At 37.5% G+C, this 27679-nt stretch overlaps 1 protein-coding gene across 1 annotated transcript in view; it reads right to left on the bottom strand.

The window, feature by feature from the left end:
* Positions 1 to 27679, bottom strand: part of NEB (nebulin) — a 108355-nt gene that overhangs the window by 15836 nt on the left and 64840 nt on the right. The window contains 37 exon segments of the mRNA XM_032445929.1: positions 1160 to 1252; positions 2094 to 2198; positions 2822 to 2926; positions 3346 to 3450; positions 3585 to 3698; positions 4491 to 4601; positions 5061 to 5171; positions 6035 to 6139; positions 7464 to 7568; positions 8396 to 8500; positions 8599 to 8709; positions 11261 to 11359; positions 12653 to 12751; positions 12881 to 12982; positions 13435 to 13545; positions 14008 to 14118; positions 14223 to 14327; positions 14902 to 15006; positions 15133 to 15237; positions 15725 to 15829; positions 16550 to 16657; positions 16815 to 16919; positions 19376 to 19480; positions 20823 to 20927; positions 21150 to 21254; positions 21379 to 21483; positions 21805 to 21909; positions 22855 to 22959; positions 23374 to 23478; positions 24161 to 24265; positions 24444 to 24554; positions 24785 to 24883; positions 25047 to 25151; positions 25245 to 25349; positions 25966 to 26073; positions 26935 to 27042; positions 27424 to 27531. Of these exon segments, the coding sequence (XP_032301820.1) occupies positions 1160 to 1252; positions 2094 to 2198; positions 2822 to 2926; positions 3346 to 3450; positions 3585 to 3698; positions 4491 to 4601; positions 5061 to 5171; positions 6035 to 6139; positions 7464 to 7568; positions 8396 to 8500; positions 8599 to 8709; positions 11261 to 11359; positions 12653 to 12751; positions 12881 to 12982; positions 13435 to 13545; positions 14008 to 14118; positions 14223 to 14327; positions 14902 to 15006; positions 15133 to 15237; positions 15725 to 15829; positions 16550 to 16657; positions 16815 to 16919; positions 19376 to 19480; positions 20823 to 20927; positions 21150 to 21254; positions 21379 to 21483; positions 21805 to 21909; positions 22855 to 22959; positions 23374 to 23478; positions 24161 to 24265; positions 24444 to 24554; positions 24785 to 24883; positions 25047 to 25151; positions 25245 to 25349; positions 25966 to 26073; positions 26935 to 27042; positions 27424 to 27531 (3909 nt within the window).

The following is a 27679-nucleotide window of genomic DNA, read 5'->3' as shown; positions in this document are numbered from 1 at the left end:
AGTTTTAAAGATAAAGGTTTTACAAGACATGCTTTAGTAGGATGCCCGAACATCCTCACAGACAAGCCAACAAAGTACGGGTCAGATAGGTGCACAGTGAGCTGGGCTGAAATGTGGCTGAATGACCAGGCCCAAACCTCTTTGATCAATGGCATGGGTGCTACCTGGAGATCAGAGCACAAGGATCGTGTCCCAGGGGTCCATACTGGTGCCAGTGCTGTGCTGTTTAACATTCATTAGTGACCTGGAGGCTGCGACCACGAGCCAGCCATGCATCCTTGTGGCAAGGAAGGCCAACAGACCCTGGCCTGCACTAAGAGGAGCAGTGCCAGCAAGTTGAGGGAGGTCACCCTTCCCTCAGCACTGCTGGGGTCACACCTGGAGTGCTGTATCCAGTTCTGGGCTCCCAGTACAAGAGGGACATGGATTTAGCAGAAAGATTCCAGCACAAGGCCACTGAGATGATGAAGGGACTGGAACATATCTGACATGAGATGGGGCTTAGAGACCTGGGACTGTTCAGCCAGTAGGACAGGAAACTTGGGAGGAACTAATCAACAGGTGTAAATACCTGGAAGGAAGGAAGGAAAACAAGGGAGCAACTCTTCTCAGCAGTGCCCAGTGATAGGATGAGCAGTAATGGGCACAAGTTCAAAAACAGGAATTTCAGTCTGAACACAGCAAAACATTTTGTTAACTATGAGGCTGGTCAGACACAGAGCAGGTTTCTCACAGGGGCTGTGGAGTCATTTTGAATATCTGAAGTCCTTTGAGATATTAGAAACTCAGAGCAGCCCTGGACAAACTGCCCTAGCTGAACTCAACTGAGCAAAGGGGCTGAAGTAGATGATGTTAAGAGGTGCCTTCCAACCTAAACAGTTACTTGATTCTCTTATAAATGAAATGCTTCTGGGATGAGATTAAAAACATGACAAGTGCTTTCAGGTTTTAGAAATCGACTGTAAGTAACAAATTGAATATTAATCATTAGAAGATTATTAAGCCACAAAAATAGGCAAAACTTTTAGAAAGTAACCCTCAGCTGAAAGGATTATTGCCAAACCACAGTTAGCAACATTTAAATAAGTGAGAGGGGAAAAGAATATTACTTTAAGTTGAATTAGCACCTGTAGGGTATTAAAAATCAATTATTTTGTACCGAGCTAATTGCATCCTGGGTTCTTTTAACTCTCTGCATCTCTGGCGTCTTTTCAATAGTAGTTCCAGTTCCAATATCTTCTTTATACAAAATCTTAACATTTAGAATCAAGACAACAAGGTTAAGCATTCGAAACACAACAGTATTTCTCCAAGAGAGAGAATACAGTTTCATGACAGAGATTTGCACACAACAGTGCAGGATGAAAGCAAACACGGAGGACCACCTGCAGTCACTGCCTTTCTGCCTACATCAAGTCTCATTTACAATGAGTGCCATTTGTGCAAAAACAGGGCTGGTCACTTATATTTGTAGTCATGCATTTTAAGTAGAATATCAAAACATTTTTAGGAATGAATAACTAGAAAAATACTAGTTCAGTTTGTGCCTCCAGATCCAATTTGCCTGGAGATGTTTCACACAAATTCCTTCCACCCACCAGGCTAATGGCATTGGTGGCAAAATGATACAGCAGACAGGAGGCACTTCATGGTAACACATGACATGTGAGACATATCAGGCAGACAGTTCACTTTCCACTGAAAGAAAAAAGTTGCAATACAGCAAGACTGCACTGCTGTATATGCACTGCTTATGTGGCAATGGAACAAAATAAAGGTGGACACTGGTAACATTTTAAGCACAGGGATGATAGTTTTGCTCTATGACAGCTAAATACATGAACAAGGCTTCAATCGGAACACTCCACAAATAACAGCAGATAAAAAGGAGTAGCATTAATCAGCTAAATCTGCTTAGAATAAAGCTTTGTTGGAAAAAAATCTTACACACATTTCAGCAGGTGAAGAATGCAAGTATCTAGGAGGAAGAGCCTAAAATAATTTCTGTATTAAATACATCACAATAAACCTTGTGAGGGTTTGTTTTTTTTTTTCCTTTGGAATGAGCACTGAAAACAGGAAAGTAACTGTACCGAGCTGAAATTCTTCTGGTTTTCTTTCACACGCAGCATTTCTGGTGTATCTTGTACAACTGTAACTTTTCCTTTACTGTTCTGTAGGTCCCACTGATACTGAAGCTGTTGAAAAAGTTGTAGTAAAAGTTGTAGTAAGAGGTCAAATGTTGCCTTCATGCCATAAAAATTTACTCACAGAGCTTTCTTTGAAGCTAAGAAAAATATTTTCAAGTACACCTTTTAAGGTGTTCATTTTAACATCACCATTGGTGATATTAAGTCATGCAGTTGTAACTATTCCAACTTAAATTTCTAGCAGGAGATCAACTACCTTCATCAAAACTCTTGAAAGGTGCCAGATTGTGGCACCTTTCTCAACAATTAGAGATTCTGAGCCACAAGAAGGAGAAATTGTCCATGTTCCTGACCATACAGTCTTGCATTTATTCCCATCTAACAACTTCTGTAACTGCAGTTCTTTATTATTAGCGAAGGAATTGTCAAAACACAGAAGAAAGAAGTTTCATTCTGAGAATGTCAGAGATTCATTTTGTTCCTCTGTGTGAGAGGGCTGCTGAATACACTGGGGAGCACCTGGATGGGGACCACTCCAGTCCTTTATATTACAGAATATAAAGTTAGTCCAGGAGGGATTTGAGCATGGTATTTGGACCTTTAAAGTGACAAAAAAGCTGCACATTTTTTAATCATGTGACAGTAACAATATTTACTGAGTGCACACGTACCGTGCTGAAGTTCTTTTGATTCTCACGGACTCTCTGCATTTCTGGTGTGTCTGTTACAGGCACATAGTATGGCATGGTCCTTTCTGCCTCTTCCTTGTACTTTTTCTGATACAAAATACAACATGTATGGTATCAGTATAAAGAACTATTAAACAGCCTGTCTCTACTTACTGTTGCATAACGCCCATCTCTATGGAAATCTGAGTACTTCTGTTTCAGACACACCTCTGTGCAGGATTCATTTTCAAGTTATTAAGGGATAGGAATTTTTGGCTACATTTACTTAAAACAAAAATGGCTTTGGTACTGCAGGACCAATAGAAATTACTGTTCCACTTTATAGAGCAGTAAAATCAATTAACTTCAATATTTAATTGTAAGAGATGCCTTGTCACTGTTCTACAAACATTTGCTTTTCTGGTGTATCTCCTGAACTCTGAGACAGGAGGTTATTCAGGTGCTCTGATCAGTACCCGCTCAAGGTTCCCACATATGCAGTGATTATATATCTTCACTCAAGATACCTGGCTTGAAAGGTTTTTGACCTGCTGGGCATGAATGATCTCTGGAGTATCGACAACACTGGTGTAGTTGGCCTTCTCCATTTCTGCCAACTGTTTGTATTTGATCTGTCAGGGAAAGCTCACATTTAGATGCATTCATCACAACTTAGCAATGACTTGCATTGGAACAAACAAACACATACCAATCTTTTCCTTTAAAGACAGACAGCAGATGTGACAAATGAGTCATATGCACAGACCTGGCTAGCAATGTCAGTGGCATTCTTTGCTCTCACAAAATCAGGTGTTTCCAAAGCCAGTTCCGATAGACCTTTTCCTTTGATTTCTAATTCCAAGGCTTTTTTGTACTCTTTCTGCAGATGAAGACAATGAACAGAGATTTTACTGATGTGAATGTTATCCCCGTAGCAATTTCAGGTATTTTCATACCACTAAACAGGATTGCCAATTATCTAGGCTTACAATTAAACATACATATGATGTCATTAGAGTGCGTACTTTATAACTTAAATACTAAGAACAAACAGCCCAACTGAGATCTTCCAGTAAGGTCTAAAAGATGTACTTTGTATAGACAGGTATAATTCTTATCCCTTTATGCCAACTCTGCCAAATCTTGCTGAATGTGCCAGCAATGTTGTGTGGTCATAACTCAAGAATGCTTGCACTAAGTACAAAATGCTGTTGTCAATCAGCATGCTCATCTTAAGGGTGTATGTTAACAATTCATATCAAATTAACACTAAAACATTACTTTTTTCAGCTTCAGTCTGATGGTATTAAAGCCCTTAAGGTATGACCTAAGTTTATCCTATGAAAACAATCACTATTCAATATTTATTCCTTGTAAGTAAATCGGGTTAAGTTTGCATTTCATTCTCTGCTGGCCACCTCTATCCACTGGGCTGGGGAAGAGTCCACCCTGGCCATCAGTCCTGCAGCACTTAACAGCTGGCTGCCCTGAGTTTGGCCTGGACAGGAGCAACTGCCCATCAGCCTTGCTGCTGTTTCTGAGACACTCAGCAAGCATTCATCATTTAAAGGAGCTCTTTGCTTCATTAACCTTAGTCACCATGCACAGTCTATTCTTTTTTTCTGTACATTCAGGAGTTTATAGGTAGTGACTACATCCTGGTGTTACGTACCTCATTCAGGATCTGAGTTGCATTCTTTGCTCTTAACATGTCTGGAGTCTCCTCCAAAACTGACAGTCCTTTGCCTTTGACACCCTCCTCCAGATCCTTCCTGTATTCTTTCTGTGGAAGAAAGAAAAGCACAAAGCCAGACTACAGAAGAATTCTGCACACTCCAGCTGCATTGCAAAAATCAATAAAAATAAATAAATCCAAAAGCTCCAAATTAAAGAAGGAGTTTTTAAAACAGCAAAGAATATTTTTTAGGGTTATAAAAGAGCCACTGCAATGGAACAGTGTGTAGTCGTTATTGTTCAAGATAAATTGCAAGGGCACACATACACATCCCATACAGGACAGTTATGTTGAAGAATGTCAGAAAGGGACACAGTAAACGTGAATACAGTTAACAAAGAACAGTTAAGTGTCCATGACGAATTAGGTCACAACACAAAATATATGAAAAACATGCTTGAAGTGAATGGTTAGGAAAAAAGAAAGTGGTGAAGAAGAAATACTGCTGAGAATTCTTAGTGGAATTATTTAACTCATAAGAGGAAATAAACACAGAATAACTGCTACCTCGCTTGCTATTTTGGTTGCATATTTGACATGTAATAAGGATGGTGTTATCTCCAAGCCAGTAAGGTTTCTGCCCTTAATGGACTCTTCAAAGTCCCTCTTATATTGTTTCTAATGAGAATAAGGAGAAAAAAAAAAGCAAAATAGCAAATACTTATTACATTATTCTTAATTACATGAAAAACTTCTGGGAGAATGAAGAAGGAGCAGCAGTTTGGTATTAATGGCACAGTGATGATGATCTACAGCCAGTGCTGCCGATCGCTACATTAATAAATCTTCCTTCTGTTGAAGTCCATTAAACAGCTCATTACTTCCAATGCAAACATGAACTGGCATTACATTTGTTTGCTTGCTTCCTACATATTTGTAAGTGCAGAGAAAACATTTAGTGGAGTCTTTCAAACTCATCCAAACAATGACTAGGGGCCTCGTACAAACGTTTTTCAACAAAGTAAGCCTTCATCTGCAACAGAACAAGATAATACTTCAAACAAACAAAAAATAAATGCCTTTGGAAATAGAACGACCAAGAAGAACACTGTGACAATGGAGACAAACAGGCAGTAAGTGGGTTTTTAAAACACAGAGTTCTCAGATGGAAAGAATAACCAGCGTCTTTTCTGTGGACGATGGTAGCTGACATACATAACGTGTTCCTGTGGCAAGAGACTAAGTGAAGTGTAGTTCATCCTACACTTCTTCTGGACACTCAAAGATTTCCTGAAGCTCAATTTACTGACGGCTTCTTGATGAAAAAATTACAGAAAATACACACTTCACAGTGCCACAGGAAAACAACACGAGTCTTAAATAAGATCCTATAACCAGTATAAAGAAACATGACAATTTTTCAAACTATTGGCACACACAAGACACAAGTATAATTACAAGTGTAAATCAATGTGAAAGTTTAACTACAAAAAATAGATGTTAAAGTTTCCTTAGCCTACAAGTATTAATTTCAACCTTACCTCACTCTGCATGAGCTGAGATTCCTTTGCAGTTAGGTATGTTGGAGTTTCAAAGTCCAGCATAGGTTTACCTTTTTCCTTCTCATACTTTTCTTTGTATTTCACCTAAGAAAAAAGGATAACAGTTACCCTTCAAAATAATCACATAACTTAATTCTTCAGCTAATAATATATGCCTACTGTGATCGACTGATATCCTGTAAAAATGAACTTCTGACACTGATCATCTTCCCAAAACACATAATGCTGAGCTTAAAATGTAAATCAAAGGTCAGCTTTGCAGCACAGTGTGTATGGGATAAAATTCTAGTGACATGTTTCCTGTTGCAGAGAATGATCAGCATCAGCTCTGATTTCAAGAAATAACTGATGACGAAGGAAAACAGGAACTGTACAAATCTAACCTGAAAGCATTCAAACTGCTCCTGACAACGGCTGAGTTCAGCCATGTTAATAAACTGCTGTAGTGTTAGCAGGAGGGTCTGAGAAGACACAACTCAGCACCTTCTTGCCTAATTCTGTGCATGTGTACCCAGTGAGTAAAAAGTCCACCATGATTAACATATTTTTGCTTCAACTTACAGTACCCAGTCTATAGTGTACTGAATTTCAATCTGCTGTACAAGGCAATGCTCTGCCTTTGGCTCATACCAATCTCAGTCTCACTCTAGCGCAACATGTGGTTGCTCTTCTACTACAATTAAACTACACTAAGAAGTGATGAACAGTCATTTTCTTGTAGTCATCTATTATACAGTTTTCACAGTTCTGTGCCATTTTTCTGCAGCAGAACACAACCTACAGCCCCTCATATTCTAGTAGAAACTTCTCTCTTGCGTTAGGGCCAATAAATACCTGGAATAAGGAGGACTAAAAACCAACTTGAGGATAAATGTCCTCATTTGAGGGAAAAAGTGTCAACAGAGATATCTAAGAGCAGCAGTAGGTATTGTTTTCATTGAAGGAATTATGCATGCAGAAAAGAATGGCAGAGATCTCCTTTGTGTCACTTGAGACTAGAATGAACAAAGCAACTGAAATTTGCTCTCAGTAACAATAGTTTTTTTCAATTTCCAGTTTCTGAGATTATCAAGTCTATTTTTGTATAGATGAAAACTCCCTGGTAAAGGCATTATATTGAGTATAATACAGTAATTATATAATTGTGTAACAATATCCAGATACATCATGAATAAGCAGTTCTGAGCTCTATTCTAAAATGTAGAATTCGTGGTTATTTTGTATGTGTTCTAAACTTGCAAATGTACAAATATTTCTCATTGACTTTTGCCCTCTCAAGCATGCAGTGCTCAAAAAGCAGATTGGCACATAAATTTCTATACATCAGAGAACTTGCTAGGATGGTTTCAGTGATGGAGACTTCAGAACTCGATGAGTATGGTTAATGAGAAACACATGACCAACTTACGTGGCTCTGTAGTTCTGAGGCCTCCCTTAGATGAACCTGCTCAAGATTATCTGGCACCATATGGTAGTGACCCTTACTCTTCTCATATTGCTTCTTGTACTGGTACTGAAGGGAAGGTGTCAAAAATCATCTCAATAAAAAAAAATCCCTCAGCACATCTACTTCTTAGGTCCAATCAAAGCAACACTTCAATGGAACATCAAAGAGAAATTAGAAATACAAAAAGCAAAACAAAACCAAGAAGTTTAACTCCCAGTATCATTTCATTTTTAAAGATGTGAGCTGTCTTTTCTGATCACTTGGACTGCAGCAAAGACTTTTTTTTCAAAACCAGGAATTGAAAAAAAAAAGACAAGAAGTAAACAAGAAAGAGAAAGGAAACACAGTGGTTACCTAAAAAGACTGCCAGGCAGTAACCATTTTCATATTTTCTCAATAAAAGTTGCAAGTATTTTGTTAGAAGTAATTCTGTACCTCTACAGAGGGAGGATGTTAAACATAAAAAGGAAATGAAAAAGCAGAAGAAAAAAAAACGTTTTAAATATAGTGAGCAATGAGGACATTAAAAAATAAATAAAAAAATAAAAAAAAGAAATAAAATAAAAAAAAAAGAAAGAAGAAAATAGTATTTGTTAGTGAGATGAGATCAGTTAAAACGTAATAAAGAAGGAATCCACTGAAAATGATTAGTGGATTTAAAATACCAGCAGCTCTACAGCTAATAAGGATTTCACTTCCAGGGGACAAATGTGAGAAAGTTGCTAGTTCACTAGGAAACAACAGTTAGAAAGTAGAGATCACTACCAGGTGATGGCCCATGAACTATAACAAAGGGAGTAATCATTATGGAAATCATTAGCAAAGATCAGTTCAGGCTGGAATCAGTAGGAAAGGAAAAGTCAAATGGATCTGGGGTTAGTCAATGAGCTTACAGCACTGGCGAGTTGGCTTGTATTCAGGACGTGGTTCATGATCAGTGACTCAGACATGTCTGTGACAGGCTTATGAAGTTTCTTTAGATCCGCTTTGTATTTCACCTGTGGATATGAAAGGATAAACAACATCAGTGAAAATGGAGGAAGACTTTTCCATAGGAAATTTGAAGCTTTAAATGGAAATGTATAAGTGAGCGTACCTCACTAGCCATGTTGTGAGCATCTTTCATGGTCTTGTAGATTTTGGCCTCCTTTAAATCATACTTTGGCTTCTTACCCTTCTCTTTGGAAAAGTTCTCCTTGTATTTCACCTAAATGTAAAAACAAGAAGATATTACCTCTGTTCTCAAGTATTCACCTTGGCTGCGGAAGGCAAACAGACCCTGGTACATTCTGACTGTAAGCAAAAGAACAAAAATGTGGTAATTTGAAGGTGGCCATTGGAATAAAGCTATTTTAAAGATCACCTAATATGGAAAGAAAATCTACATCTGTATTTAGGAAATACCACTTTCAATCAATGCACATAAAACGCCTCCTCATTGTAAAGGCGGTAACAAATGTAGATGAGAAGTGTTGACAAAATATGGACAAATTCTGAGCCCCTATGAGATGAAGAATTTCTCATTCAGTGGCAGCTGTGCACACATATAAGACATATTTCACAAAGAGACAAAAAGAGTGTTGAAAATAGGCTTTTAACATGCTTCTTGGAGAAACGGGAGCTTTTAAAACAACTGCAGGACACACCAGCATCAAAGATCATCAACATAGCAAACACATAAATATATATTGTTAAACACATGATGTGTTTGTAGAAAGCAGAGACAGATGATATTGATCACATACACAGGATCTAGGGATTAGACTGGATAAAGGGGCTTAGTAACACTCCCAGAAAACAGATTAATATCAGCAAGGTGAACTGGATCAATATAAGTTACAGTGCTTCAGCAGACCCAGGCTGATGCCACGCTGATACAAATAGGAGTTTGGCTGATGACTACAATGAGGACATCTTCATTCATCACGACTCCTCAGTCCCTGCTGTTGAAGGGTAACTCTTCACTATTTCTTGCATATTCTCAAGAGGTTGTTCCAATAGGAACATTTTTGTTTTAGAATATGTATTTGCTGCCAGAGATTCACAAAATTGTTTCTGAGGAGTTACAAAAGACTGTAAGAAAAAACCCTCAAAGAATTCATGGCTGGCTGGCCTGCGTGAATGCAGAATAAAATCACACTGGATAATCATATTTCACACTTCTGAATTCACTGGCTTATTCTTGCCCATCCATCACCATGCAGTTCATGCTCCATAATGCTGCTGCTGCTCTTTCGCTTTGCAAAACGTGCCAGCATTCAGATAAAGCACACAGTGAAACAGGTAAATCTAGAAAAGACAGAGCTCAAAGAGAACAAAACTCAACATTTTTGACATAAAAAGAGTCAGTATTAGTTCTGACCTCACAAAAGTGGAAATAAGCGTATAAGAGTCTGTTAAGAAAAGAAAGCTATGCAACATATGTTGAAGATCAGACCATCATGCCAAAGAGTTCATTGCTTTTGAGCCCAGAAGAAATGTTAATGGAAGAGCTACACAAAACTGAAAGCAAGCATGCCAGACAGTTGAAATACAACCCCCCCAAAAAAGATAAGTGGATAAACAAGCTGCTTTAAGAAGAAGCTTCGCAAAGAAGACACAATGTTTCACAAAGAATAAATTCATGGGAAGAAATGCCCAAAGTGAAAGATTATGCCAATTGGTATTTGCCCCCTTAACACCTCTAGAATAGCTGATTTGCTCTCAGGATCAAAATCTCAAAGCAAGTTTATAAGACTAAGAGGAGAGCTGGCAGCCTTGGAGCAAAAGCATGAGAAAGGAGGAGGAGCTCAATATCACTGAATGGAAATAAACATCAGTTCTTCTTTTTCTTGTAGTGCAGTTGCTCCAGATGAGGCTTCAGGTTAAGAGTCCTTGGTACTACCAAAACAATTCTTGCTCTCCCTAACAAGCACGGTGGCTGTCATTAAAGCATGCAACACTTACATGCAGCAGATGTGGCTAGATGCAGGAAAAAACCATAATCCTCTTTTTTCATTTGCAAATACAAGAGCCAAACCAAAATGGCACGGATCTGCCTGCTGCACTTCAAAGCTGCCATGCAGCCATAGGTCTTCTGTTATCCAAAGCTTTTGAGACAGCAAGAAGTATAAGAAAATATGCACCCCCAGGTCACTACAGTGTACACATCTCAGAGACCCTAGGGCTTGTTTGATTAAATAATATCATACGCCATTATGCCACTCCAGAACAATGTAAACAGAACAGTTTAAATAAAAATATGAACAAAATTGTTAAAAAAAAAAAAAATATTGTGAATATTCTGCATGTGGAATAACTTTTCACTTGAAATAACCACAGCATTGTTCAGGTTTGGCATAAACACTTCTATTTTATACAACTTTGGGAAAACCAGGCCAAGCTTATGTTGCTGCTTTTAGGATTTGGGGGTGAAAGAGGTGAGTTTCCACACTGCATGAGTGCACTGGAACTTCTATTAAATACAACCAAGTTTCAAAACCATCATCAAGGGCACAGTAGCATTTCAAGCCTCAAGACGTGTTTCTGAAAGAGACGTTCCCCATGCACACAACCCCCATGCAGCACAGTCTTTCCAAAGGGGAAAATAAAAGGCGCATCTTAATATGCAGTCTCAACATTCAGCACCTTTGACAGAAGAAGGCCCAGTGCAACAGGTGCATCATAGATCCTTTAGCAACATGGAGTTGTAAGTAAACAGGAAAGATACAGATGCATAAATATGGCATTCCCAGTCATGTCACTTAAAATGATCTTACATGACTACTTAGCATATTAGCTTTCTTAAACGTTCTCATCCATGGTGTATCATAAGATGCAGCTCCGTGCCCTCTCATATGTCGCTTCAGGTATTCCGCCTATAACGCGCAGCAAGAGAGCAAGATCAGATATGTATTTTTTTTATGCAAGACATGCTGAAAGCATGAAACAGTAAGAAAGAACCAAGTAGAACTGAGGTCCTGGTGGAAGAAAACTCATAAGAAACCATCAGCTTCAAACTAGTTGGAGAATGTGAGTTTTGCAAAAGAGTACACAAGCTTCTGTTAGCATAGCATACTGACTCCAGAACAGAAGATTTAAGATACAAAATAGAAAGAAAGTGGCTGAAAGAAACTGCTTGTTCATCACAGAGGGGATGATATGAAGAGTTAGGTAAAAGGCTGCTTCTTTTAAAGCCAGTACTCAGAAACGAGGAGGGGGGGAAAAGAAAGCATGATTAACATGCCAGCCTTAGTACTGTATACAAGTGCTTTGTTTCATTTCCTTTTTTAATACAAGTGAATAATCAATGTATTGGCATGTTTCACCCCCGAGACAAAACATGTACTACAATCTACAGACTTTTGCAAAAAAACAGCTTCCTATATCAGCAACCCTTAATTTTAATCAACACTTTTCTGAAAACAATCAGCTGGCTTTTAGAGGCAATGACTATCTTCAGTTTTAATCTATAGGACCATAGGCAACCAAACAACTACGATCTAATAGGGTCTTGTAAGAAGGCCAGTTAACTCACTGCATGCCAGCTGTTCTCAGCATTTCACAGCATTTATACATTTGTGACAGTTATTCAGAAGCCTGTATGCTTCTGTATTTTAACTTTCCATACATTCAAAATTGCATTCAATACATTCAAAATGCATTCAAAATTTGGGACTACACACTGCAGAATTAGAAATGTTATTTTCAAGAAGATGGAGACAAAGATTTTGGAGATGACAGAATAAAATACAGAGAAGTTAAATGCCCCATCTCCATGCTGCTCTCTCCTCTCTACATCCTCTCTCCTGCCTGTACTGAAGGATTGCTTCTGTGCCCACTGAGGTTAGCAGAGTTCTAGCATCTGGGCACAGTTCTCCACCAGTCCAGTCCTTACAAAAGCGACTGGTTGCACTTTAGCAAAGTCACATAAACTGAATGGATACAAATGACTACAAGAAAGCGTTGGATCACATCTAACATCACTGCAAGCAGAATCAGACTCTCAATTCAATGTTCGTTTAACCTCACATTGGGATGTACCTTATACTTTAATGGGTTCCTTTTAAAAATATTCCCTTATTAATAATTCTAGTCAAAATATTATTCTATAAATTCATGTTATGTTTCTTATCTCAGTGCTTCTAACTTTCATAGCTTTGTGTTATTACCTGACTGGTTAGTTTGGACACTTCCTTTGCCAGCTCAATATCTGGACGTCCCAGCATGGTTACACCAAGGCCAGCTTCTCCACGCTTTTTATATTCAATCTAACAAAGAAAAAATATATGTGTATATATTTTAGTACTAATGCAAGGCACTTTTGTTTATTCTACTGATATTGTTTTAATAGTAAAATCAGTGCTATAAAAATTATAAAGATTAAAAAAACCACTCACATCGCTAATTAACTTAGCAGCCTGAGTTGCTTTCTTAATATCTGGTCGATCTGCTATAGGAGTGTAGTGGAGCTTTGACTTGGCATCTTTCTTGTATTCAACCTAGTCCACAATGACAGACAAAGGAGAAAAGATTAAAGAGTTTTGTTCACGAAGAAAATACCTAATAATGATATAGCAGCGTTGCTGGGAAAGCATATGGGATTTATTTTTTTTTAATGATTTTACAAAGAAATGATTTGGGAATCTGTTTTTGCACATGGTCAAACTGCACAAGAAACAAGCACACGCAATTCTGACTATATTTGAAGCAATGACATGAGTTATTAACACACTTTGTGTAAGATTACTTCACATTATTAACCATAAACATGATTTTCGAAGACATCCTTTATTTCTGTGCAATTTTACACCTGTAAAACATTGCAGCTTTGTCCTTCAGAATTATACCTGAACGTGGAGGTTGGGAGAAAACCCAAAGTGTGCACATTTTTGTCCAATGACTGATTTTATTTCCCTACCAGATAATACATGAAAACGCAAAACAAACTTACTGTACTCTGTTTTTTAGCAACTTCCATGGCATGTTTCACTTCAGGAGGCTCCAGCATAATAGAATAATTAGACTTGCCTTTCTCCTTCACAAACTTCTTTTTATAGTTTGTCTATGAAGAACAAAAAGGGATACAAGTGATTATTTTATGTTTCACAGGGAGGTAAATGCTACCGAAACTTGCAAAAAAGTTCACTGAAGCTGTAAAGACAGATAAAATGCAGAGTCTTAAGTCTCAAATATTAAGGCTGCTGTGTATTTCTCACGATCCGTAATTCACATTACATAAACTTGCTATTCGGAGGATCTTTATTTAAACTGCGTTCTATCTAAAAATGAAACCCGAATTAAGGACATTCATCCATTTGCACTCAAGTCTGTTGCTTTTCAACAGTATTTCAACAGATATTCCAACTATTGATATAATTCCAAATTGTAAGACTTTATCTTGGCTGACTCTTAGTGCATTTTACGATAAGACTCAACCATGTAGACTCAAATATGAAACAGCCTCATCAATTATAGGTACCAGCTATTATTCTCACAGCAGATTAGTACTGCAGAAGTTACTTACATCACTGACGTTCTTGGTCACCTCTTTCACATGAGCAGTGTCTCTTGTCTCAGGTAGGGTTGTGTAAGACCCACGTGGTAACTGTTTCTTGCTGTGTTCTTTGTATTTGTTCTGAAAGTATAGGAGAAAAATAGGTAAAAAGCCAACATGCACACACACCCTGATCCAATAAAGGGTATACATAAACATGAATGAATAACTTTCACATGTGTTACCTCTGATACCAGATTGCTGACATTCTTAGCCAGGAGGATCTGAGGTGTATCTGGAACAACCAGGCATGTTCCTCGAGCTTTGTTGTGCTTCTCTTTGTATTTTATCTAGCAAGGAGAAAAGATGTCATTTTAAGCAATGTTTTGTGATGACTTCAAGAGAGATTGCTGTTGTTCTCACTGCTTCTTAGTGCAAAAAGTTGCAGATCATTCTACAGTTTGATGTTTTCCAAGACAAATTTGTTCCAGGCTCCATCCTCCTACAGCTCTCAATTAGAAAATTATTAGTATGTGAAATATATATATAATATGTGAAATATATAATCACACATATAATATGTGAAATATATATTATAATATAACAACAAAAGGTTGTTTTTTGTTTTGTTTTCTCCAAGCAACATTTTCATTTCAACAAGGTTAATCTATAGATAAGAAAAGTTCTAGTGTACTCAGGCAATGTTAAATTTAAATATTCATTTCATTTCAAAGGCCATATATTTGTTCAGTGACATTTACAAGATCAAATTTATTCAGATTTCACCAGTTTGTCACTGAAATACATAAATTAAATGACTGATACCGAGAGCGACTTTTCAGACCTTCATTCTTAATCCCAACAGCCCATTAGCTTTTGTAATAAATTCAAGAAGAATAAAGAAGTGAATGCTCAGGTACTTACGTCGCTCGCCAGGATGGCATTGTTTAAAGCCAGCACTGTGTTCTTATCATCTGTTACGGAGAGTTTGCATCCCTTCAGGAACTCTCGGTCCAGTTTGTACTCATACTGCATAAATCAACAACAAAAGATGAGGGAAAAAAAAAAGAAAAAGAATGCCAGATCTACTATTTTTAATTGTGAAAAGGAAAAATTTGGGGAAAGGGAATATTCAGATTGTTCAGACTTTCTTACATCACTCTGCTGCAGAGATGACTTGGCTGCTTGAACAAAGTCAGGCCTATCAGCAATCCAGTGCCAATGAGCCTTGGCTGCTTCATATTTCTTCTTATAATCCAGCTGTTCACAGGCAAACACGAAGAAAAAAACAAAAATTTAATGTTGTGTACTTGACAGACGAAATTCATATAAATGCAAATTCTCTTTCAGTTCAAATAAGAGAAGATGCAAGAAATCACATCTGGATCAGATTAAAGTTTTCCTCTGAATTATGTACAATCCTGGAGAAATCCATTTACTCCAATTAATCATCTTCTGGATCAATAAAGTTACATGAATGACTGAAATGATATTTTAATGTTGAGGAAGGGGAGTGCTTTCAGTTCTTTGCTTATTGCAGTGGATGTTGGGCCACCAATAATAAAAAACAAATGAGAATTTCTCATTAAGCTCGCACTCTGTCTACAAGAACATGATCACAAACAATTGAAATCATGGCCAAGCTCAAAGAATTTCAGGAGAATTTAAAATAATTTCCCCTGGTCACTATTGCTGGTCTCCACCACTGTGCATAACAGAAATGCAGTACTGATCAAACGGAACTCACATTGCTGTTCAGCTTGTAAGTGTTCCTTGGAGTCTTAATATGAACTGAATCTGCTACAACATTGCAGTGGGACTTGTTCCTTTCATACACTTCTTTGTATTTCAGCTAAAGAAAGAAAACACACACAAAAAAAAGTGTTTACAAAGATAAAGTCTACAAACTTCAGTAAGAAAAATCAGCAAAACATTAAAATCACAATATAAAAAAATGCTCCTGTAAAGATTAAATCTTCATAGAAAAAAGAAATATCATGAATACAACACAGTACCAACCATCTGCTGGGAAGAAGGGACCTCGTCAAGGAGCAGGAGAACACACCATGAAGCAGACTAAGGCCTAACAAAATCCACACGTGAACAGTAATTCTGTCTGCTTCTACTTTCCAGCACTCGGTAGAAACCCTTTATAGGAATCTATCTTCTGATGGGCACACTCAATGTTTTCCAAAAATCCCTTTCAAGATTCTGAAGAGTAACACTCAGTTGGGAACCAAACAGTGTATTTCAGTTCACAGATCACTTCTGAAAAATCTTTGTTTATTAATGACCCACTAATGTGGATTAGATACCAAATCCAGCTTTGAATTTTCTTATGCATAGAAGGCCACTCTATCCCAGCAAAAACATTCCAGGAGCTACTGTAGAGCCTGACATAAAAAAAGGTCCTGAACAACTTTATACTCAATTCTGCTTTTTTTTTTATATGCAAACAAAATCAACACACTCTAATGAGAAGCCTATCTTTTATGCCAGTTTTACAGATGATACAAATACCACTTATCAAAGGACACAAGTTAATTGTACGTGTTCTTGGTGATCCACTTACATCACTTATTCTGTCCTTGACTTTGCGCACGTGCAGCAGCATGGGGGTATCATGAATTGTGGTGTAGCCTTTAGGCTTCGATTTGTTGTATTCCAACTTGTAAATAATCTGAAGATACAAATTAGAGATCACGTTATTTCTTGACAATCTTGGTGACAGTGGAAAGAAAATCAAGATGAAAAACATTTTTTAAGTGACTACCAAAATTATTAATAATTTTCAAAGGGCGGAATTTGGGAAGTAAGTATAGACTGACCACACTTACATCGCTAATCTGCTTGTTGACTTTTGCAGTCCTTAAGTTTTCTGGAGTATCCACAACTGTGGTATACTTATCTTTCTTCTTTTCATAGTCCTTTTTGTACTCAACCTGGTGATTGGCAAAGAAATGACGTCAACCACACAGACCAAGATAAAGCAGCTCCAGGAGATGCACATTTATATTCACACAAGAAACTGCAAAATCCTTTTACCAAAGCCAATGAAAGCCGAACATGCAAAACAAAACAAACTCTGCAAGCCCCTTATCTGCCCTACAGGCTGTCTATTTGCATGATTATTTCTTATTTCTTTCACTGAACCAAAAGACTTCACTTCTATGGCCATGACCAAGCTAATAAGGCAACCTCAGCACATCAGTGGTCTTTTTAGTTCATAGTGGGATGAGATCTTATTTAACAACATTCGTCAGAACAAAGAGAAATGTAAAATATCGCACACAACAGAAGATAAAAGCATCCACTGAACCATCATAATGCCAGGCCACTTTAAAGTCACTGGCAGCAGAATCTCTATCTTAATAGTTTCTTAGAGATTATCTTATGTTTCTCAGTTTCCAGAGAATTCAATGAGAATGGACTGGATCTCAGGAATGGTAATCCACTGCAGATAGCCTCAGGGCAGGCAGAAGAGGTTGGAACACATGTTTAAAAAGGAATTTTCATGCTTTATCTTGCATCAGAAAATAAAACCATGCCTTTAAACAGGACTGAGACTGACAAAATATTAATAATGAAATACAAACAACAAATCAAAAGATAACGCCCACTCAGACAAACACCCAGGTCAGGCAGAGTGCTATTTTTTTTCCTCCAAACACACCCAAGCTTACCTGCAAGGAGTTTTAATGAGGTAATAAATAGACATCCACTAATCTATGGGATAAAAATGTCCAGTAATGCCCTATAATACTAATTGACTTTATAAACTGTGCCTGTAGTGACATCTCCTTCACTGTCACATGATTTGTTTCTACTGTTGCACTTCCAGTGTAAAATTTATACATTATATGCCAATTTCATCCAGCCCAGTCAGGAAATGTGCTTGCCATTGAAAATAGCAAGGTTGCTGCCAGGAGATCTCATTTCTGAGCAAATATAAATATGTACCAGTTACTCAACGCAACAAATCACCTTTTTATCCAACTGTTACAACGAACTCCAGTTGCACAGGAATCCAGAGTAAATAAAGACAGAATACAGAAAACTACTACTTCATAATAATATCAGAATCATTTAGAGGACTTCCTTTATATGACCAGAAATGCTACCAAAGGTTCTGCATGAACAGATGGATCATACTCTCTACATTCAGCCCTTACAAAAGATGAAAGGAGAAAGTATTTTTGTTTATAAACTCCTAGTACGTGACTGCATGAGGGCTGGTATGCTAGCCTTATTTAAAAGGGTTGCTGTGGTGCCCCAGGCTGTGGATGGGCTCTGGGCAGCCTGAACTGGGTGCAGCCAGCACACAGTAGGGCTGGGGCTGGAGAGGCTCTGAGGTCTCTTCCAACCCAGCCATACTGTGATTCTGCCATCTTTAATTCATGGAAAATTGCTCTATATCTAAGTATGAAACAAGAAGGCAAGATCAGCCTAAGCTAGGTGAAGTTCAAGCCCCAGTAAGTGCTTTTTCAGATAGTTTGGGTTTTATATTATTTTATCATAGACACAGCGCTCTGGACATGGACAAAACTTTGGAGTCTGACATCTGTGGAAGCTCAGAGAACTCACAAGCATTAAAAGACAAAGCAACTAAATTGTAGTACTAATGCCTCCTACAGCAGCAGTTCTTTGCATTACCTGGCTCCATAAGTATGAGTTGTAGAGTGCTGTCAGGATATCTGGCCTCAGAATTTCATTACACCCTTGTTTCAGGAGCATCTTGGCAAGGGATTTATAACTGTTCTGTTCATGCAAATGGCAACGAAGCACAAAAAAGACTTGTGAACACCATAAACAGTAAGACAGCTCTAGATCCCTGACACCTTGAGAGTGGAGAGATTTAGGCACAGTACTATATGTATTCATTCCAATGTGCATACAATTTACATCTATATAATTAAGAGTATATACTGAAAGATTTGCTTATTATCCCATTGAGGAAACTATGAGAATATTTTTGGGGAGATAAGAGTAAATTACAGATAAAGGCAAGGGCACTCAAAAATCCAATATGCCACTGCTGCTTTGTCTGGAAATGAGTAAGAAGATAATATTTGTGGAAGCCAATGAAAGAGCTAATAAATAAATGCATGATACAACATGCATTTTTTAAAACCTCTCCATTGACTTCAACACTGGAAATTAATTGAAGATGATGTCAACTGATGCACAATACAGGAAAGTACATATAGTACAGATTAGCTCACTCAAAAAGCAATAATCCTTTTTGGGTGGCAAAACTAAGACTATCTGATCTGAACTAAAACATCACAATATCACAGGTGAAACCTCTGATACTGCCAGCTGTAAACATTTCACACAGACAGTAGCTGGGAGTGAACCAGGCACTTTCTGGCAGCACTGGCAAGTGCTCCTACGGTACCTGACTGCTCAGTGTAGTCCCCCACTTGGCCAGGAGGTTCTTAGGATCATCCACAATAACGCTGTACCTATCTTTGAGCTTCTCATAGGCAGCTTTATATAATTTCTGCTCAGAATAGCATAACAAAGTGTAATAAATTAAAAGAAGACAGTGAAGATACAGAGATCCTGAGATCACAGATGAATCATTTAAACCTCTTCATATGAAATATTCAAAGGCAAGGACTGAAGTACATATGCAAAACATGAAATATATTATTGAAGAACAAAATCACTAAACACAAAGAATAAACAAACAAGAAAAAACCGAAAAATAAGCCCAAATAACAAATACAACTCTTGATTTCCATTTGAAGGCCTAACTTACAACTTAAGGATACCTCCAACCCTGCTCCTGTCAATCTTCAAGAAGCCATTTTATCACTTACTTTCTTCATGAAAAAGAGCTGCTGAAGCAACCCTGTGTGGAACTAGGTTCTTGATTTGAGTACAAAGAGAGTGTGATGAGACAGAAGGGTGAATGACAGAGTTATGTTATCATCAGACTTTCTGTAAGCAAAAACTACAATCCACCATGAAAACATCACTCATGTAACAGAACACATTTAATTTTATTTCATTGTATGGGACTCTCTTGCTAAGACTTTTCTATGTCTTTCATAATAATTTATTCCTTAGTTGTTCTACCAAAGAATAGTAAGACTAAATATTAATAATCTTTCATCACAAATTCTGGTTCACTGCTTATCAGATTGAATATTAAATTGCAGCGATGATATCTGCTATTAACCAGGTTGCTGGGTTGTTGTTTTATTTCATTATTTTCCCTCTATGTGACCGGTTTGTAAGCCAACTCAAAGCTGGTAAGAATCTGCCCAGAACACATAGATTTTCAGGGGTCTTTTACCTAAGCATTCAGTACCACTTCTAGCAAGCAATTGGTGAATTCAGTATTCCTAATATATTAAGTTCATTGCTTCTTTAGCACTACAGGAGAAAACAACTAAGTAGTAGAGTCAGAGAATTCAAGGCAGAGCATCAGAAATGAAACTGGGCTATGATTACTTTGGGCATAAGACTATGGCTACACTATATTCATAACACTATGCTTTAATTCTCCATACACCTTTTTCCACACTGCAATCAACAGTCAGTTTTTACTTACTCAGCAAGTAATATTATCAAGTTAGCAGCTCTTTACTGGTCAGCAAAGCAAAAGTTTCTTCCAGCAATTTCAAAAATGGAACAAGGGGGTCAAGAGTTCACTTTTTAGGTATGGCAAATCTGTTCTGTGCTAACATTCAGGAAGGTCACAGAACAACCCTGCATTTCCTGATTTCTGTCTGACCTTAAGACATCATTAGCTCTGAATCTATTTTCATTTATTTGCCAGTTCACAAGGACAATCAACCCTTGATTCCATATTAACCGAAATCTTTAACACTCACCGCATCCAGCAACTGAGTTGCATGTTTAAAATGCCTGTTAATTGGAGAGTCAGCTACGTACTTGAAATGAGACTTCGTCTTTTCAAACGCCTCCTTATATTTATTCTGCAGAAGAAAAAGCACAAACATATCCCAGAGGTAACTCAAAGCTGGGTAAGATAATGAAAAAATAACTTTAGAAACTTTCTGCAGCAAAATGTTGCTCAAATTCTACCATGAAAAATTCCTATCAATGTCTAGGCCAGAACTGGATTCTCCTAAGAAAAACCAAAATACATAAAATAATAATAATAACCATTTAGCAACAATTCAGGGTGTTTTACTTACCTCACTGTAGAGCACTTTATTCTTTCCTGCCAAAGTAAAATCTGGTGTATCCCATGCGTAACAGCCAATGCCTCTGAGCCACGATAAGTCTTCCTTGTATTTAACCTACAGAAAAGAAGCAAAAGCTGACTTCACTTTCTCAAGAATTAAGACTCAGTTTTCATCTAAGAAACTTAGATGAAACATATAGAGTTTCAGTCTCTCACATCAAGGTACTATTTGAACTCACATCACTAATAGCATCAGTGACGAGACGATGATGGAAATGTTCTGGTCGGTCTGGGATTGATCTCCAGACTCCCAGCTGGCTCATATAATTTTCTTTGTATTTCACCTACAAAGAAGACACAAACAAGTGAATGAAAAAAATAGATCTTGAGAACAGAACAACCCAATCCATGCAACTTTAGGACATTCTTTGTTTCTGGAGCACCAAGAGTGCTCCAGAAGGAGTGGAAATAAGATTTGCTTGCATTCACCTTTTTTAATACCAAAGGCAATAAAGCATATAATCAAGGAAAGAAAATATTATTAACAGTGCCGATCATATTTTTCTAATTATTTAATACAGTCAAATAGACAAACAACATAAATAGCACGTTTTTGGTTATTAAGCGACTAATATTAATTAGAAATTAAAGTCTCATATACATACACTGCTAATATCATCAGTGACTTTTCGATGATAGACAATATCCAAAGCATCTTTCACTGTGTGGTATTTCCCCTTTGTGTTCTCAAAGGTTTCTTTGTAGCGCAACTGGAAAAGAAAAAAAATAAGTAATATATTAAAAAATATATTTATCTATCAGGAGTCATTTTAGTTAAAAATCCTCTATCTGGGGAATTATAAAGTTATATGTTGCTTTCCAATATCCTAACGTAAGTCCTGAGGAAATACAAGAAGCTTCAACTACAATTACAATTTGACTGAGACTTGTGATGAAAATTAGGAGTTGCCCCATCTAAAGAAAAACTTCATCCTACTCTCTTTCAAACTGCAGACTGAGAAAAGATAGCCATGTATTACAGTACTTGATCTCTAAAACAGTGAAAAAAACTACACATCCCTTCTTCTATGTTCTGGTCCAGAAGAAAGCAGGACGATCGTTCCATTCTTAGGAGAAAGACCTTCTCCAAAGAGAAATCCAGGCATGCAAAAGAAGTTATATACTCTTAAAATCTTAAAAATCCCTCTCATGAGAGCAGTAAGAAGCAGGATTTCCCAGGGTACCTGGGCAACGTGCAGCCTAAAATATGTAGCAAAGGTCCCCCTAAAGCGTGAGATCTCTAATGTACTTCTAAATGAAACAATGAGCAAGTTCTCAGGGACATTAAATCAACTCCTAAAAACAAACACAGATGAAATTATCTGTTAAAAGGTATCCTGGCTCCAGCATCGATCATTTCACACTGATCTGCGCTACAGGGTGATTTCATATGTAAGCAACTTATTTTTTCCTTGTTCTAAGTCAACATTTCAATGCAAAGCAAAATTAAAATGAATTATAATAAAGGTAAGAAAAGTGAAAAGTTAACTATTCCCGTAATATCAAATGGAAACGTAAATGGACAAGAGGTGACCTAGCTCTTGAACCAAGCTGAGACAATCCATGGTTTGCATGTTTGTTCCCCACTGACCCCCATTTTTTTTTACTTATTTTTTTTGTAGAAACCAAGAAGAAAGTATTCATGGACTACATACATCACTGGCATTCAGGTATGCTCTCTTGGCTCTGATCAAAACTGGAGTGTCATGGACTGGTGTGTATTTGTCCTTCATCTTCTCATACTGCATCTTATATTTCGTCTAAGAGAAGCAGCAAAAGGGAAAAGTTACATCTTCAGGCTTAGAAGCAGTTGCCAATCTCACATTACATTAACACCTAGAGGTGCTATCCAGAGCGCACAAAGTCATTCTTGCAAAGCTCTTTTTCAAAACATTGGGAAACAAACTCTGCTGTTCAACTCCTACTAGATGTTCCAGATTTTGCAGCCAGTTTGCCACAGATTCTGCAGACAAGTATTTAGAAGCACAATATTTCAGTTCATAAGAAAGATGTAGTTATTTACCACAAATTGTAAAGGAAATGTGGAACTTAAGTATGAGTTACAAAGTTAAATAAAGGGTGAATAGATTTGGGCCTGGAACCCATTGATAAAATTGGAAATGAAACTTCTAAGCAGATTAGAATATTGGTACCAAATGAAAGACCAATCTTACCTCACTGACCATATCTTTCACATGCCTGGCATGTGTGAAGGCTGGAGTCTGACTACCAGCATGGTGATGAGGTCTCTCTTTCGTGGCAAGTGCCACGTACAAATACTGCAGCAAGACAGAAAGAATAATAAACAAATAAATAAATAAATACATTTCAAGTAAGTTTTACTTTATCACCCTGAGAAATGACTGTAAGTTCACCATGTATAAACACCCAATCTACCCAAGGAGAAACTGGAGAGAATTGCACCCTTTTGCTTTCCATATTATCTCAGTCCATCTTTCTCTATCACTCACAGCATTCTGTAAATACTAGTAATAACTTCACTAACCCCCAAGTCAAATGCATGTGACGTTAATTCTGCCCCTGCCCTACATCCATGCCTCACTTTGATAAAAGCATCCAAACAGTCTGTTTTTCTCTGATGGCTAACAACATTTTGTATTACTAACTCAGCAAGAACTATGTAAATGAAGATAATGAACAAAGACATTGACAGAAGTACTTCTTCCTCTGACAAAGTCAGAGTTTCAGAGAATCTGAACATAACAGACCACGGTTCAATGCTTTGTTTCAGACATCCAGAGCTGGATTTGTCCATCACAGAGATATAGCCAACATGAAAAATCACAGCCACTTAAAAAGCCACTTAAAACAACCGTCATTTTTAGAAGTACTCTCTAGGAATTCCATATTGGTTTGAAATGACCCGGAAAGGTTTCGCTGTACTTAAAGATACTATTAAGAAAGAACCCTGATTGTTTTCTATTAGTAGAAATTTTTCACCTGGCTCTGTATTTTTTGTCCTTCCTTGGCTCTTAAGAAGTCAGGTGTGTTGAGCACGGAAGTGTATTTTGTTTTCAGCTCCTTGCCCGCAGATCTGTAAACCAGCTAGAAAAAGAAAAGTCTGTGAATGATTTCTTCTGTTACATATATTTGTGTAACAGCTGCCCAAACACAGCTTTGCAATTGTAGCATCTCATCTATTTCTGAAAACAAAACAGGGAGAAGATCTGAGCTGTACTTAATTACAGCTATCAAAGATGAATAAAAGTAATATAGAACTTACCTCACTCAAATGGGATTTTAATTCCTGAATAGTCCTGTATTCAGGAGTATCCAATACCACACTGTATTTATCCCGCATCTTCTTTGCAGTACCAGTATATATGTAATTAGACTGAAAGATAAAGGCAGTATCACTTAGGAAGCTTTTATTAATCTTAGTTGCAAAGAACATTCACAGTGTAAAATAACAACACCTTGAAATAAATAGCCAGAGGCACAGCAACACATGCTGTCATCGGTCTTCGCTTCTTTCCATATACTTCATTTCTTGGATTACATATCACATGTGTCACTAAACGTATTGTTGTTATACATATATTCTTTTCATAAGAAAAACCTTACCCAAAGCTTACGCAGCTGACGAGCACGGACCATATCAGGAGTATCATAAAGGAAGCAGCCCAAGCCCTGCAACCACTTCAGATCCTCTTTGTATTTATTCTATAAGGCAATTAGGAGAAGAAAAACAGAATATTAACTTTGCTGACAAGTTCACTCATCAGTCCTTAAGCACAATTACAAAGCATTTACCTATTAAGGAATAGAATAAAAGCCAAATTCCACTTTCAGTATAAGACCAGGTAACTTAATAGAAGATACTTACATCACTTGTGATGTCACCAACATAGCGGCAGTGCAACACCTGAGGAGTAAATGGCATGGAAATCAAGTGTCCTTGCATCTTAAAGAAATCTGACTTGTAGATCAACTGAAAGACAAAGAAAAAAGAATAGTAAATTTCATGTGAGATCATGCTGAATATTGTAAATATCTTCTGTTCTTATGGTAGAAAGGCACATACATCACTGACAGCTTCCTGTGTTGCTTTGACTTGACGGATTTCTGGTGTGTCTGGAGTAGTATGAATCTTATCCTTGTTCTTGTGGTATGTTGCCCGATACAACCTCTGTATCAAAGAAGACAGAATTCTACACATTAAAAACTTAAACATAGCAAGAAATTTGGCAGACTAAGTTCTTGCCTTTTTAGGCCAGCTGTTTTGCTAGATATTGCAGAACTAATAGAAAAAAAAGGAGGAACCATACATCTAACCAGCCAGACTTTTTTGATAGCAGCATTTCTAATATACGGAGAATCTGAGACTCTAGTTCTATAAATATATTAACACATATATTGGATTTTCAAACTAGTAAAGTCAACGATCAAAGAAATGAGTGCATGTATATAAAATTACAGAGGCTCAATGTCAAAGGCATGACAATTTCTGTACACTTTTAACCAAACAGCAGCAGAATGGTTAATAAAATTAGGCTAGAAGTGATTTCATTATAAGGTAATAGTTTTACAGGACTGTCGAAAGTTGAGAGTCATCAAGAACATTAGAAAGCCACACTGCCCAACTCCAAGGCTGAATCAATGATCCCCTGCCATTCTTGATGGACATTTGTCTATCCTGTTCCTAAAAGCCTCTGTGAACAGGGATCCTACAATCTTTGCAGTCAATGCATTTTCATCCCACAGATTCTGGGCACTATCAATACAAATGAGAGCAAATACTGTACCTCATTAATGACTTGATTCACTTTCTTCGCATTTTCAAACCCAACATCATGAGGTCCCAGAGTGTAGCCTTTAGCTTTCATATGTTCATAGGCTTCTTTATATTTCAACTACAAAGTGGGAAAGAAAATCTTTTAGATTGGACAGAAGTATATAGGAACTGAATTTTCTTATGCTTCTAGTCGCACTGCTGTTCTGGCAGAAATTTATGTAGATTTTTAGATTCAGATTTTTAGAGATAGTCAAATGAGTTACATCAGAGCTAAGCAGGCATCATCAGTATTTTTACCCTTATGATGTCAGCCAAGATTAATAACATTTTAAATTTATCTTATGTCTAATATGGTATGAGCATCTGTCTGAGCAAATTTTTCTCTTGAGAGCAATTGCTTCAATTCTGTTAATATAAACATTACCAGTGTTGGGAGCTGACTGCACTAGTAAGAACTGATTGCTGAGACCAGGGGCATAAGAGGTGTCAATCCTTGCCTTGTAGACACATCTGTCTTCAGCACTGCTTCCATCCTCATTTTCTGGATGGGCACTGGTCCTCCCTCACAACTAGCAATCTCTGCCTCTGTTTGTAGCCTGGATTCAAGTCCCATCTCCTGAATTTACCTTGGACCTATGCTGCAGGTAGCTTGTCTCCAATTTCCATTCTGTCTCCTGTACCTCCTGACTATAGGAACCTGGATGGAAACTGACCCTCACCTTGTCAGAGACTGTTGATGCAATCTGCTAACACCTGCTCTGCTTACCTTACTCAGGGGGACTTCACACTGGCTGATGAGTTCACTTCTTGCATTACAGTCATCATTTCAAACACATGGAACTACCCTACTTTTGTTGCTTTCTAGCAACCATTCTCACATCTGAGAAATAACTGCCTCAACAGTTGTGTACTCCTAGAAAACAGGCACGAAGCTTTCCCCGGTAACTCATGTTACAGAAGGACACAGCACATTACTTACATCACTGCCAATGTGCTGGACGTGTTTAGCATGCTGGAAGCCAGGGGTATCTTTGGGAAGACTGTATCCAGTAGGCAGAGCTTTCAAACCAGCCCAGCGATACAAATTCTGTAAAGAAGCAGGGGGAGGAAGGGAGAAGGGAAAAGGAAGAATCTTTGAGACAACTGTGTGTACTATTTGAGAGTATTCATTAGCTACACAGAAATCTGACTTGCACTTGACAAAACATTTCCCAAATACTTGTATTATAATGCATGCTTGTAGATTAAATAAGGACATTAACCCATTTTATTTTCATGCAGTGAAATCCAGCTTCCATATCTGCAGAGCTAAATAAAGACCAGCGTTTAAAGGGGTTCTGAATCTCAGAAAATGCTGTGGACTTGCAGAAGGAAAGACTGAGAGAAAGTATCAACATGCATCAAACATGAGACGAACGCAAACTTTTTTTTTTTGGCATTCTGATGAAAACTAAATGTTTATACTTACTTCACTCTGTATCTTGTTTGCATGACGTGCCCGCTCCAAATCCACTGTTTTGTCGGTAGGAATTGCTTTGCCTCTAACTTTATTTAAATAGTCACCACGATAGATTACCTAAGAAAATGAAAATGTAATCAGAGGAGAGTCATAATGGTCACAGCACATATCATTTGCATACACCTGGGAATATCTTCAAAAAAACTGGATGAAATTCTTTTGAATTCAAGCAATTAGTGATTTTGGTGACTGCAATTTAGTGATG

This window comes from Coturnix japonica, chromosome 7 (genome assembly GCF_001577835.2).
Source record: "Coturnix japonica isolate 7356 chromosome 7, Coturnix japonica 2.1, whole genome shotgun sequence".
NCBI classification, from domain to species: domain Eukaryota; kingdom Metazoa; phylum Chordata; class Aves; order Galliformes; family Phasianidae; genus Coturnix; species Coturnix japonica.
This window is presented reverse-complemented; position numbering and strand designations above follow the sequence as displayed.